Raw genomic sequence first — 15,842 nt, 5'->3', positions numbered from 1 at the left:
CGCAACCAGGGGATGCAGGGTCTACCAGAGCACAGCGGGCTTAGTTAGAAGCTCTCGAAAAGGGTGTCCTGCGTTTTTCCACCTTGCCCTCTGCCACCACCGACACGCTCACGAGCTTTCCTCCAGCGCCCCCACTCTGCTGTACAGCGACCCCCCCACGTCCTTGGGCTCGCAGACGCGCCGGCACCTGCTGCCCTGAACGCACACCAGGCTCGCCCTGGGCCCTCTCCTCCCCTGGCAACCTCACCGTCTATGTGCAGGGCCCACTCGGACCCTCGCCTCCCAACGGGCAGCCTGGCTTCAATTTTACGTTGTCACCCATGCCTATTGATCGTTCTCGGACCTTGGCGTTGCCTGAGATAATGCATCTCAGTCTTGCCTCTAAAACCCTTCCCCCTGAGCACAACGTCCCTTCCTGGCTGTCCATCTTTTTAGCATCCAACGCTGCCCTTTGGCCTTGGTCCGGGCCGCTTCCCTGGAGCCCCTCCTCCTTCCTCGGTGCCACCAGCCCGCCCTCTGTCCTTCCATGAGCCCACGATCCGCCCCACCCTCGGATCCCTGGCCCTGTTCTCTCTCACTGCCCAAGGAGGACACAGGTACCAACACATGGGGATACTCGGGGCTCCTACAGGACGCAGCATTTGCTTTTAGCCAGTGTACACACTCCCACGCCCTTCCGTCCTTCCTAGCATGTTACAAACCTAGGACTACGGAAGGGACATGCAAACAGTTGTAAATGCAGTGTAAACGCTGGGTAAACAGTTGCTGATGCGGGCGAGGGGCACATTCAAGCTTTGCTTTCTGAAACTCTCTGGGACTTTTCTCCTGAATATCTGAGGTTGTGGTGGAATCTGCACAGGTGGCGCCCACGCATACAAAGGAACAACATGCTACTGATGAGGCGCGACGCGGGGTCAAGTCAATCATCAGCCTTCTCTGCTCCTTCGGGGGGTCGGCTCAACACGGCTGATCAGGAATCAGTACAGCTGGGGGTTCCTGCCGCGGCACAGGGGGTCCAGACCGGGTTGCTACAACCACCATGGAGAACAGGATGGAGATACCTCGGAAAACTAAACACAGAACTACCACGTGACCCAGCAATCCCACTCCTGGGCATCCATCCAGACAAAGTTCATTCAAGAAGACACACGGGGAGTTTCCACTGTGGCTCACTGGTAATGAACCCGACTAGCATCCCTGAGGACGCAGGTTCGATCCCTGGTCTCACTCGCTGGTTACAGATCTGGCTTTGCTGTGGCTGTGGTGTAGGCCAGCGGTCACAGCTCCAATTCGACCCCTAGACTGGGAACCTCCACATGCCGTGGGTGTGGCCCTAAAAAGAGAAAAAGAAAGAAAGAATCGGGTTGCTGCGGAGGCACAGGTTTGATCCCCAGCCTGGCGCAGTGGGTTAAGGGATCTGACCGCTGTGGCTTGGATTGAATCCCTGGCCCAGGAATTTCACATGCCCCGGGTGCAGCCATAAAATTTAAAAAAAGAAAGAAAAAGGAAGAAATCAACACATCTAAACGTGCCTGAAATGTCTTTTCAAGACGCTGTGAAGCGTTCAAGAATGAGATGGTCTACTGTCGGGAATTCACCTGCAAAACTCCACCGGAGAAGGAGAGGGAGCGGACGGGGCAGGAAAAAGCAGCGGGTCCAGGCGCCGCTGGCAGCTGAGGCTGGATGGGGTACGCGCGTCCATCTTCCACCCCTCTGCTTGGGTGCCTGTCTGACATTTTCCACAATAAAAGTTAAAAAATAAAACCGCTTAATTTGAAGATTGAAGGGGAGTTGCGCCAAAGGTCACCCACAGATTATCTGCTGGTTACACACTGAAAGCTGTAATTTTATAATGGAGACATCTGGCTGCCCTACCTTACGTGGTGACCAAAGTCAGCCTCAGAAATAGTGAGGAAACCAGCCATTATGCGCCTCCGAGCTGCTGCTTAACCCAACCCTAACGAGCCTCTACGTCTAATTCACAGAGAACACGGGGCAAAGAGGAAGAACCTGAACAATACCCGCGAAGAAACAATAAGACGAATCCATCAAGTGGCAAGAAAATTCATGCTGAAAATGTAAGAAGGAGGAATGCCTCCCACTGCACTCGTTTCCCACTGCGCCTCCCGGAAGCCACCTCCCACCTGGCCTCTTCCACGGTGTCCCCAGGTCTCTGCCGGTCACCCCGACCCGCCGGTCTCCCACCAAGCGCTCCAAATTCCTCCTCCTTCCACTCGCGCCTCCTTCCCCGCCGCTCTCGGACCCGTGGACGTGACGACCTACGGCAGAAGCCTCCTACAACCAGTTCTTTGCTCCACGTTCACCTTCTTCAAATCTATTCCCTACAATTCAGCCAAAGTGATCTTGCACATTCAACCCTATCAGGCCGGTGTGCACTTCTTTCAGCAGCTCGACTGCCCAGAGCAGCGCGTCCTAAAATGTGGGAGGAACCACCAGACTGCATTACACAGAATTAAATGGCATAAAATCAGAAGGCCAACAAGCCATTCATTCTGTAAATCTTTCAAACCTTCTCACTAGACTAAGAGGAAAGTCCCCACCTGCCATGTCTTGATCACTGAGAATCTTGGGGAACCGGGGGCGGGGGGGGGGGGGGGGAGCAGACACTCAAGGCAGCAGTTTCTGGCAAAATTTTTCCAGACTGTTTTTTGCGTTCACTGTATTTACTTTAGAACGTACCTCCTGATTTTGGCAAGTTATTTTGATCTTCCACTTTAACAAAGGGAGATAACGTTCCCTTTGAAAACACATTTCAGTTGGGAAGTTAGCTGACTTAAGTACGTAAATCTCAGTTCAGAGCGGCCTGAAGATGGTGAGCAGTGATTTGGGTCTGGGGAACACTGCCCCACAGCATAAAATCCAAATTAATCTGTGTGACCGTGGGCATCTAAAACAAGCTCAAATGGTTTGATCTGTCGCCGCGAACCAGAAGGACCTCAGCAGCCACCTCGAGGACGTGAAGGAACCTACTTTCCAAGGCTACAGGGTAGACAGGGCCAGGCAACTTCCGCCAGGCTCTCGGGCCACTGACTTCCCAGGCCTGAGCCGTCACGTGGAGGGGCCACAGGGGTCACGGTAGGAGGCCGAGGAGCAGCGGCCAGAGGGCCAGGGTCCCAGCCGCTGGAGTTCTCCCCAGTCAGGCTCCACCTGTGGGAACGAGTCCAGCCCCAGCCCCCTCTGAAAAAAATTACATGAGCAGACCCCAGGCAAGACCCCAAACCACGAGAGATGATACGAAAGCTGTTGAAGGCTCCCCGGTGTTTGGGGTGGCCTGGCACGGCCACCAATGCACCTGCAGGCTCCCCTTCTCTCTGCCCCGAGACTGCCTCCGCCCAGCGCGACCCCTCAGCATGGCTGCTTGGCTCTCCTCTGGCCTCGCGCAGGCCCTGCCCGCCCTGCACCGCCCCCCCATTTGAAAAATAACTCCTCACAGCGGCCAAAGGCACAAAGTATCAAAAAGAAAGCCAACCGACCCTACTTCACACTTGGAACCAGCACGACTCCCTCTGCCACCCACCGCCCTGACCCACCCGCCTTCCCGCCAGCAACTGGATGACTCCTGTCCTCTCGGGACCCCTGGACGCTGGCGGCGGCCTCGGCCCAGGGTCCTGGCCCTGCCCGTCCCGGCGACCCCCCGAAGCCGTCTCCCCCGTGGCTCCCTTAGCCGCGTCCTTCCTCGAAGGGCCTCCCGGGAAGCCTCTGGCGGCCCCGGGCATCGAGGCCGAGGGGTCCAGGCTGTCCTCTCGGCAGCCTCTCACCCCGAATTTCCGGTCCCAAGAGCTTCCTCATTCTGATCGGTGAACAAGGCTTTCTTTTCTGGGTTCACAACCCTCGGGCGCCGCACGTCCAGGTGGCTGAAAGGTGCTGTGGTTTCCAACGCAACCAGGAAGCGCCTGCGAGCCGCGTCCCTGGGGCTGCGGCGGGGCCTCGTCCTCCCCTCGCCCCGCGGGCCTTCCTCCGTCGGTCCCAGGCAGCCGAGCACCTCCGCACTTCTTCCCGCCGCATCCTCGCGGCCCCTGACCCGCGTCTCCCCAGCAGCAAGCCAGGCCCTCCCCCAGGCGGCCCCTCCCGGCCACACCGCAGCCACAGCCGCAGCCGCAGCCAGGCCGGGCCGGCGTCACACCGCCTGCGATCTAAGAGCAACCCCTTTCCGTCGCTGCCACGCCGTCTGGCCCTGGAGCGCCGGGTCCCCGGCACAGAGGGGGCGCCGGCTCCCGGAAGGGGCCCGGTGCAGGGGCCCCCAGCACCCAGAGAAGCCGCCGGGCTCCCGGGGAAAGGGCGAACGAAAACAGGCTGGGACCCGAGGACCTCTCACACAAGGGCGTGTTTTGGAAACCGAAGGGGAAATGTTCCCTATAAACAGCGCAGCACGTTTTCAGGGGTCAGGGTTCATGCTGAACGAGGAATATCCGAAGAAGCTGAAGCCAGGCAGCCTCGCGCCCTAAGACCCTCAGGCGAACAGAAGCCTATCGATTTTATCTCAAGACCAAATGTAACATGAAAAAGTTATTTTAGGTTTTTTATCAATAGAATTTAATTCCTGCTTCACCTTACTACAAACTTACTTAGTTTGAGTGTAAGAACTGGAATCATAAAAACACAAGAAAAAAAGAATCAATTATTTTTATAATTCTAGCGAGTGAAGAAAATTTTTCAAAGCATGACATAAAATACAACTCAAAAGCCATGAAGGAAAACATCATACATGGACCTACACAAAAATTTAAAACATATGAAAGGCAGCACAAAGTCAAAAATTAAAACAACTGAGGAGAAAAATAATCACCAGCACTTGCGGCAAAAACAGCTCTAACGTGATCTGTATGGAAAAGCACTTAGAATCTACAAGAAAAACAATGACCACATCAAAAATAAAGCATTTGAACAGAAAATTCGCGTAAGAAGCAGCTCAACTACCAGCGAGCATCAAAGGGCTTCAGTGTTCCTAGAACGGAGGCGATGTTACAGACGGCAAGAAACCCTGCACACATCAGGCCGGCCAAGGCCGGACACCCCAGAAGACCCGTGTCGGCAGAGGGCGGTGAGGCAGGGCTGCTGCTGAGATCCCAGCCGAGGCAGCCTCTGCGGAAAGCGGTCTGCCGGTTCCTACCGACACGCTAAATGAGCACGACCTCGGATCGGCAACCTTCCTTCTGGGGCCTTTGCCTAAAGGGGCAGGAGAAACGGGGGCAAAGACAGCTGCTCACCACTGTTTCCTGCTCACCTGTTTCCAACCGGAAACACGGGGAAGGACTCAAACACCCATCAATCCATCAATCGCGGTGGTTAAATAAATGAGGACACACCCACCTGGAGAAAGCTGCTCCTAACACTGATGCGCCGACGTGGAAAGACGGCCTAGGTACATTATCAAGTGAGAAAATCTCAACCAGTTTTTAAATTGTGTTAAATACATAGAATATAAACGTTGCTGTTTAAAGTTTTTTTTTTTAATTTTTATTTTTTTTTTGTCTTTTTGCTAATTTGGGGGCCACTCCCGTGGCATATGGAGGTTCCCAGGCTAGGGGTCCAATCGGAGCTGTAGCCACTGGCCTACGCCAGAGCCACAGCAACGCGGGATCCGAGCCGTGTCTGCAACCTACACCACAGCTCACGGCAACGCCGGATCGTTAACCCACTGAGCAGGGGCAGGGATCGAACCCGCAACCTCATGGTTCCTAGTCGGATTCGTTAACCGCTGCGCCACGATGGGAACTCCTGTTTAAAGTATTTTTAAGGGGCAAACCCAGTGGCATTAATGTCATTCACGATGGTGTGCAACCATCACCACTATTCCCAAGACTCTTTCGCACTCCCGGAGAGAAACGCTCTAACCATTTAGGACAGCTCGCAGTTCTCCCCGGGCTCCTGGGAACTGCTCATCTACCTTCTGTCTCTACGCCTTAGCTTGTTACTGATGTTGCACAGAAGCAGAATCAAAGACTCTTTGTCCTCTTATGCCTGATCTACGTCACTTAGCCCCCAGTGCTTTAAAGGTCCATCCGTGTATCAGAATCTCATCCCTTTTTATGGGTGAATAATATTCCACTGCACATACACACCACATTCCCTTCATTCATTTATCCATGGGTGAACACTTGGGTTGTTTTCACCTTTGGGGACAGTGAATAATGCTGCCATGAACGTGCCGTGAAGCCTCCGAGTTCTGTTTTCAATTCTGCTGGGTTCGTACTTGGGAGTGGAACTGCTGCATCACGAGCTTTTCGAGGAACCAAAAGAAGGCAGTCTCATGCACCATTTACATTCCCGTCAGCAGCATAAAAAGGTTCCGAATTTCTGCACACTGTCATAATGCTTCTTGCCATGTTTTTATTAAAGTATAATCTGTTTTGTAAAAGTAAAATAAATGTATATACAAATGTAGAAATAAATCCATTTTCACCCAACTGTTACCAATGATTATATTCCTGAGGCATGGGTTTATACAACAGGTTCCTATTCTGACTTACAGATTTTTCTACTTGGCAAGTTTTTAGAACAAATGTATTGCCTTTGTTACCGAAAAATAAAAAAGGAAAAAAATCTTACACAAAAATGAGCCTGGCACAGTTCTGTGCATGCTTGCTCATCTGAAATTCTAACACCTCCCAGCTCTTGAGCTGTGGACACAGCAGGTGGGTCCCGAGTGGGCAGCAGTGAGAAGCTCTGCGTCCCAGCCCTGCGGCTCTGCCACCTTGGCGCTGGCTCTCTCCCCTCGAAACTCCTGCGCACGGGGCTGGACCAGGCTCTGAGCCGGCAGCCCCAGAACCGTCCTGGCCGCTCAGGCACCTTCGAGCCCGGGGCCTTGCCAGGGCTCAGCGCCACCGGCAGCCCCCTCCTCTTAGCGGGGTATGCCTACGAAAACCCTCGTTTCCGGAGTGTGCGGGACACGACAAGGCTGGGCCGAGGAGGAGGAGGTCTCTTTAGCAGCCCTTCCTAGGCCGAGACAGGGCTCCACGGCTGGGCCGAACTCGGGAGGGGGCTGAAAAGGAGAGCGTTAGGAACACCTAAGAGTCACTGACCACAGCAGACAGGAGCGCAGACACGGACTCGAGAACCTGAGAACGTCCCAGACGCACGGGCAGCTGGCATCCACCGCGACGAGGGTCACACCTGAGGCAACAGCAAGGCGCTGGGCCTGCGGCCACGCGGCTCCAGCAGGGGACCTTGCCTACGTCGCCCACGCGGGCAGCAGACAAATGGAAAGCCTGACCTCCGAGGGAGAGGCCTGAGACCCGGCGGCGAAGGGGAGCCAGGGCAAGTCCTCCCTTCCAGGCGTCCTCAGCCGACTGGCCGCCAACTGCGGACTTTGCCCTTGAAATTCAACTCCTGGGCTAGAGAGAGATAATCCCCCGGGCATGTCCTGTGCAAACGTGGCTCATCCACAGAACTACCAGATGCCGAGCCTGCGGCAGGAGGCTGTCCCGAAGGGCGGGGGACCTTTCGGGCATGAAGGTCACCCATCTTAAAAGAATCATGTGCCCAGACGGCCGTGTCCCAACTCGAGCGCACACAGCTGGAGAGCTCACGCGGAGGCGACAGGGATACGGCGAGTCCTGGGGGCCTGGACCAGGCTCTGCCGATGCTCTGGCCTAAGCACCCAGGAGTCGCCAAAATGCAGCCGTGGGACTCTCAGCGAGAGAAAGAAGGTGCGCGGTCAACACCCGGCCTCACGCCCTCCCGGGTCCCAGCCAGAGCAGGAAGCGACTTAGGAACCTGCTAAAAAGGCAACCTCTCAGGCCCCACTTTAGAGCGAGTAAATTGGAAACAAGCTTTCCAGGTGAGTCTGGGGCTGCTCTGGTCTGAAAACCACGGCTCTAAGAGCCTAGAGGGCTCTGTACAAGGAGCTGGGACGCCCCTAAAGTGCATTTAATTGGACGGCAAGGGGCGTCCGGACGGCGGGGACTGAGGGTCCCAACTCCGAGTTACACCCAAGAAGACCAGTTTCTTCCCGCTCTAATTCTATCCCCCCCGTAGGCTCCTAAGTTTCTTTTCTCCCCACTGAATTCAACTGTGTCCCTTTTCTGCTTTCAGAAGAACGACGCCCCAATTCTTGAGGAGTCCCAACACTTCAAGTTCTGGCCTCAACCAAGCTTTCCCCTCATCCCCTTGCTCACTTTGTCCCTCACTCACGGCAGGTGACCAACTAACGCGGGCTCAGTGACAGGGGCTGGAGACAAAAGCACCTGCTGATGGAGTCTTCCCAAACCACGGGGCAACCTCCGATGCAAAGGGGTTGCTAAGACAGGCAGGGCTGGGGAAACAGGAAAGCAGAACACAGAGCAGCTGCTGTGTGTGTCCGCAGTCCACGCTCAGAGCGAAAGCCAAAGGCGCCCTGCCCTGCTCTCCACGGACTCTTCCGTCCAGCTGGTGCGCTGGGCTGAACTCGGACCTCATCAAGCCGGGGGTTCGAAGCCTACAAACACCTCATCCATCTTCATGTCAGAATCCTGGCCCTTCCTTGAGTCACTGCGTCCAAACATGACCAGTCCCTCAAAAAAGAAGTTCCCACCAACAGAGACTAGTCCACGTTCAATTTCCCGCAAATGGAAGTTGTGACCTGATACATTTCTTCCCTCAAATACGTCCCACAAACTTGAAGACTCTGAGAGAGACCTGTACACTGGAAAGTCAGTTTATAAACGCTGGCTTACGGACAAATTCAGTCTTCCAGAACCAAACTCCGTCTTCTCATCCTGAACCGGAGGGGACCTCACGGGAGATCTAGCGAACTCACCGTGGAGGACTGACGAGGGGTCGCGGCCCCTCCCGCCCAGAGAGAGAGGGGGGTCCAGGCTCTTCCCGGCCGGGCCCCACCCGCCCCCAGGCCCCGCTGTGGCCGCCTTCTCCACTCGTAACCAGGGGCTCCCTTCAGAGAAAGACACTTAACCCCCGAGACAGACACTACCTACCCCAGCTGTCGATGGAGAGAGGAGAACAAGACGGCAGACAACACACAGCGATCCAGGGAAAAGAGGCTCATTCCTCGTCCGGGGCGAACCAGGAGGGGGTGCAGAGGGCTTCAGAGGAGGGCACGGCGCCGGGAATCACACCACCGCGAGCTGGATTAGGCCCGTCAGTGGCTCTCAGCTCCTCAGCTGTGGACACGGACACCAACAAATTCACCTGCTGCTGTAAGAACTCGCTCCAGTGACGCCAGTGAGAACACCTAGCACGAGGCGCTGCCCGAGCGGGGCTGGCATCTCCTGGTGACGCGACACAAGGCTGCCATCTACGAACGCTTCACCAACACACACTGCTTGATCCCGAGCATCACCCAGACCTGTCAACATCGTTCACGCTTCTCTCGTTCATGAGTTATGAGCCTATCCACCCTCCAGGTCCCTTCGACTGCCCCAAACTCCTTCCCTTGACTCTCTTCCATCAAATTCCGTGTTCCCCTTAGCCAGCCACCCCTCTCGAGTTTCGACACCTCATCCCGGGTCGTGCCAGAGACCTAGAATCCGCCCCGACACACTGGTTTTCCACAGACGGGCGGCGGGGGGGGGGGGTGTTAGATGGAAAAAAATAAGTTTCTCCTTCCTTATTTAATGAGATTTAAATACAACTAAGCCCTCCCGTTGCTCCTCACTGCTCCCTTTTCAACTGGATCCACTTCCCTTGCGGCTCCGACCCAGAGCTGATAAAACCCACGGCCCTCTCAGTGCCCGTATCCTCTCGGCAGGCCCTCCTAGCACAGCTGAGCAGTGACCCAGTCGGGAGCGGTGGCGACTCTGGCAGCACAGGGCCCAGGCCCAGAGGCCTGCTCTCTCCGGCATTCCCATTTCTGTCCGAACCCAAAAGGGTGAGTAAATCCGGTGGGGGGCGGGGGGGCAAAGAAAAGAACCTTGCGCACTCTCTGTCCCTTGCAGACTCCAGAGCGCGAGTCGCCGAGTCCGTCAAGTCACAGACTGTAAACCAAGGCCACTGCCACCGCAATCCCGGACTTTCCTCCGCGTCCAGACGCCGCGGCCGGTCGGGCTCTTCAACTTCTGCTCCTGCGGATCCCACGCTCTCATTCTCAGATCCCACACGGGAGGACAAAGCCCCGCGCGTGGCTCCTGCGCCCTGCCTCCTCTTTCCGCCGCTCCTTCGGAACACAGAGCGGCTCCACGCCGCCGATCCACGAAGGCGGGTCCGGTGGAGCTCCGTGCCAGGCACACCCGCCTCCGGGACTGGGCTTTGGGAGGTGACAGAGCCATCACCACGGCTGCGCCTCTCCTGCGTCCTCAGGGAGCCACCCACAGTCTGAGCTCCCGCCTCTGGGAGCTACTGAAGGGAAACTGCCGGAGAAATACGCCGCTTGGCCTCACCTGCGGGCCTTGGTTCTCCAAAGCGAAGGAAACTCGAAATCGAGAGCCTCCCTCAGGGGCCAAAGCCCGGAAGCAGCCGCGCCCAGCCTGTCCGAGGCCCGCGGGGCACAGAGGCCTGCCAGCGGATGCTGCTGATGTGCCCTCCCTATTTCCACACGAGACGACAGCACAGCTGAGTGCTTTGGGGGCGCTCAGAGGAGATGTGAGGCCTCCCAACACGCTGCTCCGTCCGGCAGCAACGCTCCTGCTTCTTGCAGTTGAAAAAGAAAACCTCTTTCTAATTACACTTGCAGATGAGATGCACCAAGCTGCGTGTGCTACTCCTTCTCGGGAGGAAGGGGTAGAACCTCCTCGTCCCGACCCACCGCTCCTCGGAGACGGAAATCCTGGTGTCCGCTGCGGAGGCAGTCTCACCCGAAGCGTGTCTCCTGGAAGATCAAGGACCCGGAGCTTCCCACACAGCTCCCGGTCTCGGCCACACGCACGTGCCAGGAGCCTCAGCACACTCTGTCACCTCCCTCTCTCAGCCCCTGAATTTACCCTCGACCCACCTGCCATCCTGCTCTGCGACTCACGGCTCTGCCCACAGAGAGGGGGTCCCTTTCACCTCGGAGGCTCCCCCGTTCAGCCAGACTGCCCTCTGGTTTACATCCTGCTTCACAAAAGCAAGTGACAAAAGCCAGCTTAGGATCCATGTACGGAGAGGGAACACTCGCTGCTGCCCTGCTAACACGAGACACCTGTCCAGGACACAGAGGAAGGGGCTGCCGCCTGGCATTCCTCAGAGAGCAAACCCGACGGATCAGCACTCCGACACAAGCTCTGCTTGGCTTAGTCATGGTTCACTCGGCTTTAGGCAGTAACGCAGGTACTCTTCTCAGCACCTGACAGTGAGAACAGCATAGGCACGAAATCTCGCCAACCCTCCGAAACCGGGGCTATCGCCACCTCCATCGTACAGAAGCGGAACAGGGGCTGCAGAGCTGGGAAGTGGCGGAGCCAGACGCAAGGCCCAAAAGTCTGACCCGGCTCCGAACATCACTCTTGGGTTGGATGGCTCTTCTCCTAACACACAGATCTGTCTCTGAACACAACTGGCCACTCCAGGCTCTAAACAAGAGAGGGGCAAACACTGCCAGTTTTCTCCACTGAGAGGAAAACAGTGCCAGCAGTATTCATTCCCAGAGCTGGTCTCAGTCTAGGTAGCAAAACAAACGCGTGCCCCAAACACCTGCCGACCAAACTTTTCCCGGAGGCACTGACTGAAACCACCCAGCTCCTTCCACTGACCTGGAAGCCTTTCCGGCTGCCTGGGGGGAGCCTCTCCAGAAGCCGTTGCAACCAAGCCCCAGCCGGCTGAGCGCCCAGTCTCCAGCATGAGAACCAGTTTGAAATGCTCCAGCTGATGAGGTGAAGTTACTCAAATATTTTTAAGCATAAATGACGTATAGTGGTCAATTTGAGGAAATAAAACACATCAAACATTACGCTTAATTTCACAGGACTTGAGGGAGTCTCGCGGCAAAGGTAAGAGTCAAGTCGGGACGTCGAGGAAAACGATCCGTGACTCCCACTTCCCGGAAGAGGGAGCTGGAGCCTCGAGAAGCCAGCTTTCTTCCCCAAGGTCACCCTGTGACCTGGCGGGGCTCTTGGCCTTCCTCAATCAATAGAAATGGATAAGAGGTCCGATAAGAAACCCAGGCAGGGCTTTATCCCAGCCCTGCTGCGGCGGGCGAGTGAGAACAGCACCAGCCTCCCAGGCAGCGGCTTCTTGGTTGCGGCGAAGGCAGGGCGGGGGCCAGGGCCGGGCCAGAGGGCGGCTGAGGGGTTTCGCCCACCCTCTGGGGGTGTTGTGTGCAGCACCCTGCTTTTGCTCAGCTCTTCAGAAGTGGCAGCTGGGTGTTCTGGTCTTTGTGGATCTTGTCCATAACTTGCCCCAACTGCACAGAACACAGTTGTTTTGGTCGCTTCTAGTTTCCTTGGATGTTGTCGCTTAGAGGAGACATTTTTCCAGGTCAGGCACTGCAGCGAAGGGTCCCAGGCCCCAGCCTATCTCAACCCAGCAAGTCACAGCTGGAGCCAGGACTAAGCCCAGATCTGCTGACAACCTGGCCAGGCCTCTTGCGGCTGCGCTGTGCACGCAGAGGGCTGTGCACGCAGAGGGCTGTGCACGCAGAGGGGTTCACGGCGGAGAGCAGTGACAGAGAGCACAGGTGTGCCAGAAACCAAGTGCTTTATGTCAATTAACTCACTTAACCCTTGCGACAGATCTCTGAGTGGGTACCACTGCTCCCAATTCACAGACGAAGACACCAAGGTTGACAGAGGTTGCCTCTCTAGAGGCCCCCAGACCTGGGTCTGGAAGGCTCGGAGTCAGAGCTGGCGGAAGCAGAGGCGAGGCGCGCTGGGGCAGCTGGGTCCAGAGCACCGGGAGGAGCCCCCGCTGCCGGGCAGGACCTCAGGAATCCTCCCGGGGCTGGCCTGCAGCTACGGAGCGGCCAAGAGGCCACTCGAGACCCCATGACCTAGGAGGAGAAGCGTCCCACAGGCAGGCAAAGCCGAGCCGATAAAGCTGGGTGAGAAGGACCACCCAGAGACCCTCCTGGGGTCTTGACAGAAAGATGAATAAAATATTTGCTCCTCCTAACAGAGTGTCCGACTGGACCTGGCCAACAAGTAAGCCAGGCTTCTTCTCTCCAAGTGCTGCTGTGCACGGGTAACGATGACGGAAAAGCATGGACCGCTCACCACGCACCGGCCCTGGGCTGAGAGCGCCGCCTGAGTCCGCCCCTTCCATCCGCACCACGACTGTGACAAGCTAAGAACTACCATCACACCCACTGTACACGTGCCTCACGGGAAACCGAGGCTCAGACAGATTCGATCCATGACCGAGGTTCCGCAGCCGGTGAACAGGAATGGCAGGTTCTTAACCCAGGCGTTTAAGAGCCCTGCGTGCCAGCTTTCCTCTCTCCAGCGCACTGCACGTGAGACCCGCTCACGTCATGTGCAAACAGCTCCATCGGAGCCCTCCACGGCAGCACCGCACGCTCGCTCGGTGTCCAGCAGGCACTGAGAGCGGAATAAACACGGTACAGGCTGACTCAAAAGCAATCTCTAAAACTCAGTTGCCAGGAGGTCCCTGGTGGCCTCGCAGGTTAAGGATCCAGAGTTGTCACTGCTGTGGCGCAGGTTTGAACTTCTGCATGCCACGGCCAAAACGGGACAAAAACAGAACCGCAGTGGTCCCAGCTCCGCAGGGGAATCCGTGATCTAAGACACAAGTGAGCCTGGACCGAAATGAAGGCCTCAAACACAGCTAAAGATTCTAAAAACTGGCTGACTTTAGTTTTCTTTCCAGTTTTCCCATTTTCCTATTCCCCACCCCCACCCCCACCCCAACACACATGCACCTCACGTTGGACGCCCACAGGGAAGCTCTGACCCCGGCCCGGACCCGTCCCCCCGCCGCTCCCAGCCCGTAGCTGGCTCTCTTCCATCCGTCAAACACTGCTTCAAATCCGAGTGGAAGCCTGGCACCATCTCCTGCCCAGCCTGAAGCACGAACGGTTCAGCCCCCAGCTCCCCACCCCGTCGAAACCTGCAACCACGGGAGGTCCATGTTTTTCCTGGTTACACGGACAGAGGGGAGGAAACGACTGCAAAACGACGTCTGACAAACGAGAGCGGTCTGCGTCCACACCTGATACCTCTCTGGACCGGCCCGGCTCGGAGCCTGGAGCCTTCGTCCCCACGGCCTAAGCAGGACACACGGGCGCTGAGACGACCACGGGCCCAGAGCAAGTAGACAGCGGGGTCCGTCCCAAGGCGCCCGCCTGCGCAGCGCCTGTCAGGCCGCCTGGGGACAGATCCGCTTTCTGCTAAGTCAGGAAGGCCCCCGAGTCCGCCCAGGGACCCCCTGTCACCCCCCGTCCTGAGACCGACCTTCGCCCCAGGCCCCTCTCCCATGAGCCTGAGCAGCCTCCCTGCTGCTTCCCACTCAGCCGGCTCCTTGCGCCCCCGGGTTCAAAGGTCCTTCCTTCACTGTCCCGCTTCCTGTCGGCCAGGCCCCAGTAACATACAGACCCCTTCAGGGACAAGCCCTGCGGAAGAAGGGTCTGGAACTGAGAAACAGACAGTGTCGTGGCGAACCCTCATCGGCGGGTCTGCTTTAGCTTCGAGGGGGCAGCTCCTGACCGCAGGTAACCCACCCTCACCCGGATGCCAGTCGGGCGGGTTTGAGAGGAGATGTCGTGAGCCTCTTGGCAGCGTCCCAACATCTGCGCATCGGAGCCCCCAAACGAAGACGGGGCTCTGGAGGAGCCCTTCGACAAGGCAGCCCGGCCGCCCCGCGGCCTCCAGGCCCTCCGCCACACGGGCCCGCTTTCCAGGGCCTGTGGCTACCAACAGAGACCCCGGGTTTCTCTGTTGGACGGTGTGGTGCAGCATGTCCCCAGGGACAGACGTCCCCGGAATGTCGCTGCACCCCCGACACCAGGAAACAGCACGCAGTTGCCCGCCTGCGCACCCGGACGCCGCTCGGCGAGGCCCCATTTCCCACAGAGACAGAGAGTTTGCGGACAGGCCGACGGCCGCGTTTTCCTTCCAGGCCTCAGCTCACTTTCCTGGGTCCCTGTAACTCAGAGAACTCGACCACCTGCCAAGACCCGTGCCCTCCCCGCGCCAGCCCACTGGCTCCCCAAGCTAAGGCAGAAGCACAGAGGGAGACAAGCCGCCCGCAGGCTCCACACGCAGCCCCTTTTGCGATGTCCCAGGCCAGGGGTCAAATCGAAGCTGCAGCCGCAGCAACGCCGGATCCTTAACCCGCTGAGCGCGGCCAGGGCTCGAACCCGCGTCCTCATGGATACCAGCCGGGTTGGTGACCACTGAGCCACCTTGGGAACTCCCCTGCTAGACTTTAGTTTAAAGCCGAACCATAGCACAGATGTGTGGGGATGAACCACGGGTGTGTCTGGACCCCTCTTAGCCACCTGGCTGCCTCGGCCGACTGTCCTGGGCCCCGCACGGGACATCAGGAGTCTCCGGGGCTGCGACCAGTCCCGGCCAAGAGAAGCAACAGGAAGACACGCTCCCGCCGGCCTGCAGGGAGCAGCCCGCGAGGCCCAGGCCACAGGCAGTCCACCTCCCTCGGGCGCCAGTGGACCCCCGGCAGCAGTTCTCCGAGTCGGGTCAGGTGGGGAATGGAGCCCACGGGGGCTCCGGACCAGCAGTGTGGCCCTGACATCTGGAGTCGGGGTGCCCGTCCAAACTTCCACCCAAGTCCTTGTCCAGGGACAGGGCGGAGCCAGCAGAGCTGAGGATGGCCTTGGCCTGCCCTCAAGGCATCTCCAAGTTGCACCCTCCCCGGGTAACTGACCGTCCCATTCGGTGGAGAGAAGGAGCCCAGGAGGAGAGCGCACAGCAAGAGGAGCAGAGGAAGCGGGAGGGGACCGGACAGCAGGGCTCCCGGGCACAGCCCCACGCACAGAGAGGACCTCGGCTCTTGGA

General features: G+C 57.6%; 1 protein-coding gene across 32 annotated transcripts in view; it reads right to left on the bottom strand.

The window, feature by feature from the left end:
- Positions 1-15,842, bottom strand: part of DENND2B (DENN domain containing 2B) — a 143,065-nt gene that overhangs the window by 70,617 nt on the left and 56,606 nt on the right. For 2 of the 32 annotated variants that reach the window (XM_084974781.1, XM_084974780.1), the window contains exon 3: positions 8,934-9,119. The exons of the other annotated variants lie outside the window; for them this stretch is intronic. In XM_084974781.1, the coding sequence (XP_084830907.1) occupies positions 8,934-9,004 (71 nt within the window). In that variant the 5' untranslated portion in view covers positions 9,005-9,119. The remainder of the gene's footprint in view (positions 1-8,933; positions 9,120-15,842) is intronic. 32 annotated transcript variants of the gene reach the window in all.

This window comes from Sus scrofa, chromosome 9, assembly GCF_054392235.1.
Source record: "Sus scrofa isolate SSC_HxYL_T2T_F1_AM1 chromosome 9, Sscrofa_HxYL_maternal_Yorkshire_Landrace_v2.0, whole genome shotgun sequence".
NCBI classification, from domain to species: Eukaryota; Metazoa; Chordata; class Mammalia; order Artiodactyla; family Suidae; genus Sus; species Sus scrofa.
Note: the sequence above shows the minus strand (reverse complement) of the source record. Positions and strands in the feature narration are given on the sequence as shown.